Source organism: Toxotes jaculatrix, chromosome 19, assembly GCF_017976425.1.
Source record: "Toxotes jaculatrix isolate fToxJac2 chromosome 19, fToxJac2.pri, whole genome shotgun sequence".
Taxonomy (NCBI): domain Eukaryota; kingdom Metazoa; phylum Chordata; class Actinopteri; family Toxotidae; genus Toxotes; species Toxotes jaculatrix.
In genome coordinates, this window is record NC_054412.1 from 9,157,173 (window position 1) to 9,168,962 (window position 11,790).

Here is an 11,790-nt window from a genome sequence, read left to right on the forward strand (position 1 = left end):
CAAAAGAGCCTCGACTTTTAATACAGTTTTATTGAAATTGTAGCTCATCAAACTGGAGCTGTACTGAAGGGTTTTTTGTTGAACCATAAAATTGTCTGGCTGTCAATTTCATTCTACCTCAGTCTTTAGAAATGCACTGTTTGAGTTTAATACCATACGTTTATGGGTTTTTGAGAATATCTTCCCATTTGTGCATGCATTCTTACCACTTTGCAGAGTTCAATAGACAGGAATAAATTTGTTTTAATCTCTGGTTGTATCCTGGAAAACTGGGTTATAGGCTGTAAATGGATCCGATCTCTCTGATCCTAATTCAGTGTGACAGCTAAGAATTATAAATTGAATGAAACTGTTAAACAAAACTCTGCATTCTGGTAGAGAAACCCATTAATTTACATTAATCAGAGTATTAGTTTAAAAGAAAATGTTCAAACTAAAGGGCCTTGGGTATTTTCACATTCAGTAACTGCATAATTGCAGATCTGTGAAAAAAAAAATTAACAGTTAAACATATCACTTGCAAAGATGATGTGAATTAACTTCTGACTTGGATTTTGAGCAGGGATCATCTTTCAGTTAAACATTTAAATGTGTCTGGGTGTGCGGTTTTGAAGCTGATTCTTCCTAATCCATTATCATAATAAGCAATTTTCATATCAGTGAATATGACCAGATGAAAGCAAACAAAATAGATTGTACTATAGAAAAAAAAATACCAATTTTCAATGTCAACCTTATGTCACTTACCACATTATGCACCACCTCCAAGTGCAAATAGTTATCCCTTTGATGATCGTGTTGAGGTGCATTGTGTTTTGCAGCAGTAAGATGCTCTGCTGCTCTTTTACTTGCCTTCTTCTAAATCTGCATTATTAGCATTTCAGCAGAAGGTGCTTGAAGAGAAAACAGCCCAGATCCATCTCATTAGGTGTAACTTGGCATTAGCACGCTGAAAATAAGGAGCTTTTTAAAAAGGTCAGACAGAAAACAAATCTCAAAGTCTGGAGTCCTGCCACTTTTTCCAGGTATGATGGCTGTCCCAGCCCCCATGTCTGGTGCCACTAGACTGTGGTCTGATACATCTGTCTGCTCTGCATTATTCATAGGACGGAGAGAGATAAGGTGCCTTCCTGCAAAAAAAGTCTGCCTTAAAAAGTCATTTACTCTAGGGCTGAGTGTTTTTTTTTTTTTTTTTTTAGTAAGTGATAGAATCTGCTGCCAATCGAGAAAAAATAATTTGAACTTCTGTGCATGCAGTTTCACCAGTTTTGCCTTGAAATAGGCTGCGGTATGATGAATTAAGATTCCTTTAGTGCCAGGATAGTGTAACTTTAGCCAAGAAAATTCTTGGAATAGTTTGATTTGGTTTTAAAACAACTGAAAATATGACAGTACCTCTTACGAGTGTCAATGCTGAGCTGCTTACAGTGTTAAGACGGACGGAAGAAGTTTTTCTCCCCCACAGACCTCTTTTTCTTTTATTTTGTTTTTTGCACACTGAGATGTTAGGTTGTTGTTTTTTTTTTTAAAGATAAAATATTAAAAACCACAGTTGTTATGATGTCCAGGTGATTTTATTTATAAAAAAGTAGGTAGTTGTAATATTTTACCATATTCTCTCGGTGGTGAATCAGAAAACTTTTTTTTGTTTCTAACTGCACATTTACTGTACTTTACTTTCCCCCTTACACCCCTAAAGTGTTGACGTCAAACAGCAATCTACAGCAATTCTACAATGGAGGTGGTAGAGGAGGTAAGATTGGCCAAAGATTTTCATAAGAGGCTTTGTAGGCAGGACAAACATGCTCCAAATTTGTCCCCCCCTGTTTTTTTATTTTTCTTTGTCGTAGAGAAAGTGTCTCTGTCGTTCATGTCATAGTCACCACAGAGGGAAGAAATAGACTAGAGCCAAAGTCTGAATCCACTTCCGGGGTTTGCTTCTGTTCCACTATCTTTTGGTTCTCACTGTATTTGAGCATAAACAACTGTAGTCCTTTGGGATAAAATGACATGGTGCTCATATTTTACTGTCAATCACAGCAGTATATGGACAGAAAACTATACATGGACAACAGAAAGCTCTTGGAGCAGAGGTTAACCTGGAAGCAGGGTGGGACTACAGCTGTCTACAGACACCATAGTTGCCTTATATACATATTGCATGCTACATGTATGTAGCACGAGTGTCGAATTGTAAATGTGCCTGCGTTTGATATCTGTCCATAGTACAGTACAGTATGATGACACGTCAGAGCGGAGAGCAACTCATCTGTCCTACTGTGTCTTTGTGTATCTCCAGTGTGTGTTGATGAAACAGATAATTACATGTCCACTGTTTAAGTAAAAGAAACATTTTTTTCCTGTTCAACTAAGGTACTCGGAGTACCTCCCTCTTTCAGATCCAAGTGATATTGAGTAGGTATCTAAAATGGCTGTTACATAAGAGACTGGAATTGCCAAGACCTGACCATACTGACCATACTGTGGATTCTTATTAACTTGCTCAAGCATTAACCCTGTTAAGACCTGCTAATTCACAAGATGTACAAAATCCTCACTTGAAAAGTCCAGCTCACTTTAGAGGCCCTATACTCTCTTGGTACACTCATGCAAGTGTTTTCACTAATTTTGCCACATAAGACTAACCTTCTAACCTCAGACTTAAATCACATTTCCCCATCCCCCTTTTAGCTTTGTTGTTGTACCTGTGAGGATGGAGACATTATGACTTTTTATTGGTTCATGGAGCTCAGTGACCTCATGTCATTTCCAGCATAGCTCCACCCAGCTCAAGAATAAGTGAAAACACCTATGTGGGTGTCCGAAGCCTTTATATTCTAAGGTTTTATATTCTAATTAAGGATAGGGGCTATAAAACAGTAAGCTTTGAATAAAGAATATATTCAAAGGGTGGGAATCAAAATGAAAACAAAAATGTATTCAGGCTGCTTTATGGGTATTCTTATGGATTTTTTTTTTTCATTTGCTAAGGTTGGTTTTTATCACATAATGATAATGGAAATTCTTTTTCTTCTTTTTCCTATAGACAGAGAAATAAATGTATGAAAAAATGAGTGATTCAGATCTAAATATCCAATGCAGTTTGCTTTATATGAAATAATATGGATTTAGATGGGGGTGGAGAAGTGGTGTGAGGTGATCCCGGTGGGAGTTATTAGCAGACAGCAAGTTTATTTAGTGGTTGATGAGATATTTTTGGGTGATTACAAATGAGAGAAGCAAGTTGTGAAGCTGTAAACCAAGTTCACTTAGCCTACAATAACTAGTAGACTTCCATAGTAACTTTTGACCATCTTTTCCACTGTCTTCTTCCATCTCCAGTTTTCTGTTTCCTGTTACCTTCTTGTTCTTGGTGCATGCTCCTGTGGCATGAGGGTCCTGAATGGCTGTGCAGTTTTGATGTATCTTTACCAGTCCTCTCTTCCAGGGCATTGTGCAAGCAGAGGTCACCTCCTTTGTTTTGTCTGTCACAGCATGCCTCTGTGAATTACAGGTCCTTACGCAGTGTCTTGCTCTTGCAGTTGCTCTTGCAGTCAGTGAGACAATCCACAGGCACTTGTTCCACAGCCTTTTGTCGTTTTTGTGTATTTAAGCTTTATGCACAGTCCTACCCCAATGCTAGTTATCTAGCTTTGCATGGCATCGTGTGTTAGCTTAGACGTGTGTTTGTAAAGAGGGATGTTCTCTTTTTTCCAGCAAAGATGTCACGGAAATTAAGCTTGCCTACTGAGCTAAAGCCAGACTTGGGTAAGCCCTGACTTCGTGTCTCCAAACAATTTGTATGATATGCAATATAGCTCTCTCACTCCAACTGGACTCCATCACATTTCATTAGTCCAGTATTATCTGGTTATTAGCTTCAAATTTGGCAAGCTATGCAGATGTTCTTCTAAGTTTGCATGAGACGAAAGTAGCACTGATCTGATCTGAATTGAAACTAATTGAACCAAATATTTTTGGAATAAATTCACGGTGAAATTCTCTGCAGTACTCCCTCCTTTTGACCATGGTGGGGGTCTTATTAGAGGTCAGTGGTGCTAAGCTAAACTTTGCACACTCCATCTCACTGTAAAGCTTTCTGTAACTCTTGCAGCTTTCTCTTTCTCCTCTATGTTCTTCATGTCTTTTCTTTCTCTGTCTGATTGGTTCCTTTAAAATGTCTCCAATGGAAATATAGTCACTTAAAAAAAAAAAGAAAAAGACATTTTCTTCTTCAGGGTGTACAACTTTCTTCCATGGATGGAACATTTGGTTTGTAAGGGGTCAAATTAAAATGTGCAAGTACCAAGACGTTTACCTGTATGCTTGTTTAGGAGTCCGAGTGTACACCTGTAACCAAAGTGCCTGACTGGTTATTTTACACTAATAAAACCACTGATTGGGGATGAAACATTTTTAAAATGTGGATTGGTTTGAGAAAATGTGCAAATGCATATTTGCGTTGGACTTATTTATATTGTACAGTAGACTGTATGACAGCTGTAATATTGTAAATCGCCGTCAGTTAGGTTTTAGGTGTTGCTTCTCTACTGACCAGATAATAGTTAGAGTCATATGATCTGTCTGTCCTAAAGATATATGAACACCAGTCTTTGATGCATTTATCAGCTGTTAAGAGTGTAAACCTCTGCCCTCTCTCCCAGTTTCTCAAATCAACATCGTCATTTCCAGTAAAATTTCAATCCAAACACATTTGTCTTCTAAAGTGTTTAATTAACTGTGAACTGTGAAATCTGATCACTTATTATTTATCATTTTTATTTGTTATATACAGCACAGTGTCCACATTTGTCTTGTCTGTGTGGTGCAGTCATTGCTTTGCGGGTGCTTTACCTCTCTGTTTTCTCCTTACTGTCCTCCTGTCTGTATGCCCGCCGCGGGGTGCCAACCCATTAGACCACCGGGACAATTCTTTCAGCCGCTCTCGCTCCTCCAGCGTCACCAGCATCGACAAGGAAGCCAGAGAGGCCATCAGTTCCTTTCATTTCTGTGAGACCTATGCCCGGAAGGGGGACAGCACTTTGACACCCTGCTTGTATGTGGGCACCTCCCTGGGAACTGTGCTCGTTCTGGCTCTCACATTGCCTCCTGCTGGGGAGCAACGGCAGCTGCAGCCGGTTATCATTTCACCTACGGGTGGGTATTGGGAACAGCTTTTAACAGTATAATGGCCATAGAAAACTGTCCGTTTAAAATTATGGTTAAAGTGTTTTCACAAAGCAGCAGCCCCAGTGACAAGTCGTTTCCTTCCTTTCACCAGGCATGTTGGTACGGCTGAAGGGCAGTATCTTGCGGATGGCGGTCCTGGACTCCACAGGGTCCCAGCTTCCCCCTGCGTATGAGCCTTGGTATGAACCTAACGTGACAGCAGATGGTGAAGAAAGAGAGAAGGTCCGTAAGCGCCGGCCCGTCTCCGTATCCCCTTCCACCTCCCAGGACCTCAACGAGAACCAGTACGCCGTGGTGTGTTCAGAGAAACAGGCCAAAGTCATTTCCCTCCCCTCCCAGACCTGCATCTATAAACACAGCATCACAGAGACCTCCTTCATCTTACGGGCAGATGTGGTGCAGATGAGCCAAGGCGTGTGTGTGGCTTGTTTCTGTGCCAACGGCCACATCATGACCCTCAGGTGAGAAACGTCAGTCTGCATCAAAGATCAGGCAGAAATAGTGGATTATTAATAAAATGTATCAGTCAAAGTCAGTTGGAATAAATCACGTTCATATTGTTTGATGTAATTAGATGTGACCCACCTTCAGTTTTGCATGGTATGCTTTATCCTTTTCACAGAGAGCAGTATCACACTGGAGTTTGTGTTTTTAAAAACAAAAGATGCTGGAGGGGGAGTACTTTTCCTAGTATTGGTTAGTCAAAAAAGGAAGTCAAGTCAGCCAATGAGAGAGGATAGATCGGTCCTGACCAATAGAGGAGCAGGAGGCGGGCACATGTGCCTTCTTATGTATCAGTTTCATACATGAGGATGAAATTAGAAGTTGTGTATTAAGCCATATTCTGGCAACAAAATAAATAATTGGATCATTCTGAGCATGCAGATGGATGGAGAAGAAGTGAATTAGGCTACAGAAGTAGTTTGAGAAATTTATTTGGAAACTTTTATCAGTGTGAAACGCGCCATCATTGGAATCTGAGTTGACCAGAGCCTTAACTCTCTGTCATGGTCTGCTTTAATACGATGATGGAATCATTCTTGATACAGGGTTCTCAGTACTAGCCTTGTTTTGTGTCATTTATTCAAACGTTTAACAGCTGATGTTTGTTGAAGTTCCTGTTAGGTATAACAATATTATCAGGGCAACAGACTGTCTGAACTTTTAAATGGCAGAAATAAATGCTGTCGCCACAGAAGCAGACAGAATCAGCATATTATGTCCTCAATTAAACTTTTCCTTTTGCTTAAGTTGTCATTCAAAGTCAGACACAGACTTTTGTCCTGATGCACACCCATAACATACACACCCACATACATCCTCAGACTTCTGGCCTTATGAGGACCTACCATGGATTATATTCTTTCTTTAATTCCAGTGTAAACTGAACCCTCAGTGTTTCCTTAGCTTAAATTTAACATTACAATTAAAACCAACGTCACAAGGTTAGGAACAGCTGACAGGCATGCACATACACACAAACACACACACACACATGCAGGAATATACCAGGTTGATTTTCATGCAGTGTGTGGAAGGGTGTAAGTGAAGTCTGTCGCTAATCCTCATTAATCTTCACTTCCCTAGAGGAGACAGACAGAGACAGAGCAGCCTTCCATATGGGTGTCTGACAGAGCAAGGATGCCCAGCTGTCTGCCTGTCTCTTTGTGTGTGCTGTGTTAGTGTGTTTGCCTCTGAAGAGTGCATGAACAAGGTCATTAGTGTCTCAGTGGTCTGAAATATTCTAAATACGGTGTTGAAAGGTGTTATTAGTTAAAAAGTTAAAAGTGTTATTATATTCCTTAGATCTGAAATCACTTGAAAGATTTCTGTGTCCCCTGTCTAGTTTGCCGGGACTGAGACCTCTCATGGATGTAAACTACCTGCCTTTGACAGACATGCGGATAGCCAGGACATTTTGTTTCACCAACCTAGGTCAGGCAATGTACCTTTGCTCCCCCACTGAGGTCCAGAGGATCACTTACAGCCAGGACACCTGTGAAAACCTGCAAGTCAGTAAACACTTTATATATGTATGTGGGCTGAATGGGAAGATTTGAAAATGTTTAAAAATGTATGTAGCAGTGTAATGCGTTGGTGTGTTGACGTTTCAGGAGATGCTGGGTGAACTTTTTACACCAGTGGAGACCCCAGAGGCACCCAACAGAGGGTTCTTCAAAGGTCTCTTTGGGGGAGGAGCACAGTCACTGGACAGAGAGGAGCTATGTATGGCAAACCTACACATACCCAGATATACTGCGGTTCATTCCCTTGTTGATTCAAAATTTCATTCACACACGTCTTCCTGTTTTTCTCTCCTTTCCTCCTTCCCTCAGTTGGCGAGTTAGCAGCTGGAAAGGCATCTCGAAGCCTGGCCCAGCACATCCCAGGCCCGGGTGGCATCGAGGGCATGAAGGGGGCAGCCTCTGGTGTGGTTGGAGATCTGGCACGTGCCCGAATAGCACTGGATGAAAGAGGCCAGAAACTGGGCGAGCTGGAGGAGAGGACAGCTGCCATGATGGCCAGCGCAGATTCCTTTTCCAAACACGCGCATGAGGTAAATGAAAATGCTTACGAGTTCAAAATCTAGAGAGAGCACTTTCTGTTTACACAGGAAACCCCATGTGTCACAGCAAGGACGCCATAGCTGCTCATGCAGACCTACTGCCTAACTGAGTGGAAAAAGCTGATGAAATTTTTGGAAATAGTTCACTGAGGAATAGTCTTGTATTGGCAGGAGACATTAGAAATGCAATGTAATAGTAATTTGGTTTACTGGAAACAATTTTAGTTCTGATTTGACCATTAAAATAGTTGAGAAATCTTTTGCAAACATGTAGATCTATTGAGCACATATGGGGGAAAACCCTGAATGACTGCAAAATGTGTTTTTATTACAGAATAATAAAATAATATTTGCAATGGGTGCCCTGTCTTGTGAGAAGTATTTCTGAAACACTTCTCACTTATACTATTTACCCACTAGAGGGCAGTATATACCCGTGGAAGGTTCACAGTGCTGTGGATTGGGAATGTAGATATGAGATCTCCATTTTTGTGCAATATTTATAATCTGACCGACCATATGAGTCAAAAGCTCAAAAAATGTCATCATTGTATGACATAAATCGAACTTCAGGATTAGACATTAACAACTCACCAGCTTGGTAAATCTTCCTCATATTTGCTCTCACTCCAACATTTCCTCTGTTTTCAGATGATGCTGAAGTGCAAAGACAAAAAATGGTACCAGTTCTGATCAGTGCCGGGGGAGGAGCAGAGCTCCATGGACAAGGCTTTCACGTTCCATTGGCTCATTTTGGACTCACCGTGACCGACCCCCAACTTATCCACCTGTCCATTCATCCATTCCTCCAAGCCTTCTTCACTGAGACACTTGGGATTTTCTTCCCTAGCACAATGTTGAATACTGTACTTACCTCAGTCTTAAGGTGGAACTGAGGGGTAGACAGGGGAGAAGGACAACCTCAGAGGGAGCAAATAAATGGTGTCTTTTTTTTATGTTCTTGTCTTTGTTTGTTTATCTCTGTTCGGCCTCTCCTCCGAGGTAGCCAACTGGCCCACGCACCTGGAGATTCTTCATTCTCATTTGCCAAAAAGGTCCTTTACTGTTTTCTCCACTCGGAGCCCATTGTGGGCAGTATTCAAATCGATGAACACAGCTGAAAAAAGACAAATACCCGATGAAGAAACACAGACTAGAAAAAATTCTTAAAATGTAAAAAGAAGGAAAAAGAATCTAAATACATCATTATATATACATAAATCTAATAAATGTGCAACGCTGTATCCACTTCCAAGTGACAAGTACAAAAGAAAGGGATAACTCATTGAGGAGACAGAAGCAGGGTGGGAGGCCGAAGGAGGCAGCGTTGGAGATCCACAGGAAGTGCTGCGACGCCTCCTCTATGCAGAGAGTCACAGGGATAAAAACAGCTTATTCTGATGTACACTGGATATCTTGTCATCTCACTCAACCTCTAGACTCTCCTCGGTATCTTACAGACTTTCATATCGTTACCAACAGTGTGTGTGTGTGTGTGCGTGTGTTAATTTCTATTTTCTTGCCATCCCTCTATTTGTTATTTGTTGGGTTTTTTGCTCCGTCTGTATTATTGGAAAATCTCTTATTTTTCTATTGTTGTGAAAGTGGATGATATTTGATTTGTTGAAAAAATATGTTTTGTGGCTTTTGTCTAACAACTCAAATTAATTTCTCCTTATGAAAAGGGCTGGAATCTAAAAGGAGGGCAAGGATATAAAAGGCATATATTGTTTAGTACTCACTCACAAGGCAAACACGTATGACCTGCTCACATTTATTGTGTACCTGAGGATTTCAAATTATTTACTCATCTGATGTCATGTTAACGGCCTCCCTCGCCCTCTAATGTCATAAGCTTCCGCAGTTTGGCTTAGTCTGTGAGTGCGAGTGTACAAATGCTGGTGAGATCAGTATTAAATACACTAATAGTCTAGCCAGATTTGTTGGATTCCAAATTCTGGACTACACCGCAGTATGGAGATTACATACACATGAGTAGAAACCCTACTTATGTGTATTCATATATGCAGGATAACAGAAACACGGATGTGTAATCCTTTAAAAGTATACGTTTTGAAACATATTTCAGATGTCTTTTGCTGACAGTTGTCTATATGAGAAAGTTGTCTGTGTGATTCCTTTGTTAATATTTATTTATTGAGGTGCAAGAGACAGTTGTGTTTGGTGTCAGAAACTTTCACCCTCATTAATATCTTGTTTCTATTTCCATGTTTGCAGTAAAGCTCAAATGTGGTGTATCTCTCTGTCTACCAGGCTTTTAACCTTTATTTGTATATAAGTAAATAGTTTGACAATCTAAGACCAACAGGAAAGTAAATGTCAAGGTTGCTCAAGCAACATAAGAGGAGAGAGGCCATATTTTTTCTGACGCCAAAGAGTTGCTTTAGCTTTTCCATTGCATTATCATTTGGCTCGGCACCCCATGAGTCTTGACACCGGATGTTATACATTAATATGTGTAATTCTGCATGGCTTCACTCATGGAGTGCAGACCCTATTTAGGAATATTATCATCCTCATCACCTTTCAGGGTTCAAGAAATGGAGCAAGTTGCAATGGAACTCAGCCATTTATAATAATATTATATCATAATATGTCATAAAATGTAACATTTGGACAAATGTTTAATGTTTAAAGTGGCCTAACTGTTGGTTGATAAGGCTATTTCCCTAAAACAAAAACCTGAACCATTCCACTACAGCTCAGACACAACAATATTTATGGTATTCATCTGTGTGTGTGTGTGTGTGTGTGTGTGTGTGTGTGTGTGTGTGTGTGTGAATGGTGTGTTTGTACTTATTTCTGTCTGTCTGTCTGTGTGTTAGGATGTGTTCATGTAAATTAAGTGATATAATTTAAGAGATTATGTTTTGGTTGTTTAATAATTGATGGTGATGTCCTAGTCTCTCATCAGTCAGCAGTCTGTGTCCAGTTGAGTGTCTGTTACACTAACTAAAGCCAACAATGATGATAAAAAAGATAATAGCATAGTCAGCATTAGAGGATGACCTCTGAATTCTGGTTTAATTTAACTGCGGCATGTTCAGTCTCATGCGCTCATGCTTCAACTCTCCTTCATTTTTCAGTTTTAGCCTTTGTCCTCTGACGTCTCTCTTCCTCCAGGCTGACTCCATTGGCTCCACAGCTACAGATCTGGCCTTCTGTGTTTAGTAAGCGTTGTAGTGTGGATGTTGGTAGGTAGCTCTGTCTTTTACCCCATGGCGAAGAAGAGTTAAAAAAAAAAGTAATTCAGGAAAAATAGCTAGGCTTATCTAGAGGTCATCCCTGAAAACCTGTTCAGTGTCTTTCCCTCCAAGCCAACTCTTATGTGTGTTTTCTTATTTTATCTGTTTTTTTTTTCAATGTTAAATTTGTTTTTTCATCTTTGAGTGATTTGTTTGTCCATACACTACAGTATACAGTATTCTATTCTACCCAACACAATCCCCACACTTAAACAACGAAAAGAGGGAGTCCTGTCGATCTGCCATATGCCATCTTCTGTCCTGGATTCAACAGTTATCAGTGGGTTGCAGTATTTTTCTCATTGTAGCCAATTTTCTTGTACAGTTTTATGCAACTTTCACATGGATGTTTATGACTTTATCTGCTGCCACAAAAATTTAGAAATTCTGTAGATAGAGATTACTGTGCAATGGAAAATAAAAAGTGGAAAATGTATTTCTGTCTTAAAGCATCTTTTAAAAAATCTTACTTCAAGTACAAGTTCAAATATAAAGATAAAGATTTTACTGTTTACATGAAAAAAGCCCATATGTTTATGCTTTGTAATATTAGGGATGATTACAAGGGATATAGAATATTGACAAGTGTAATGGTGTGCATAGTGTAGATATTTATGTCCAATACTCTACATGAAAATGAGGCTGAGTGGGAAAAGTGCCATATTTGTATCTGTACACTAGATGGCAGCAGACACATTCTACATGCATCTAGACTGAGCAGACAACACGTACCATGGTCAACAAAAAACAATGCAATCTTATAGGCCT

At 39.9% G+C, this 11,790-nt stretch overlaps 1 protein-coding gene across 4 annotated transcripts in view; it reads left to right on the top strand.

The window, feature by feature from the left end:
• The window catches only part of stxbp5a (syntaxin binding protein 5a (tomosyn)), an 84,387-nt gene extending 73,002 nt beyond the window's left edge, over positions 1-11,385 (top strand). For 2 of the 4 annotated variants that reach the window (XM_041064291.1, XM_041064289.1), the window contains exons 20-27: positions 1,700-1,753; positions 3,718-3,767; positions 4,875-5,157; positions 5,282-5,651; positions 7,037-7,202; positions 7,305-7,416; positions 7,527-7,747; positions 8,408-11,385. In XM_041064291.1, the coding sequence (XP_040920225.1) occupies positions 1,700-1,753; positions 3,718-3,767; positions 4,875-5,157; positions 5,282-5,651; positions 7,037-7,202; positions 7,305-7,416; positions 7,527-7,747; positions 8,408-8,449 (1,298 nt within the window). In that variant the 3' untranslated portion in view covers positions 8,450-11,385. Of the gene's footprint in view, positions 1-1,699; positions 1,754-3,717; positions 3,769-4,874; positions 5,158-5,281; positions 5,652-7,036; positions 7,203-7,304; positions 7,417-7,526; positions 7,748-8,407 lie in introns of all 4 variants that reach the window. The other 2 variants (XM_041064292.1, XM_041064293.1) reach the window with 2 other exon arrangements.
• Positions 11,386-11,790: the final 405 nt, after the last annotated feature.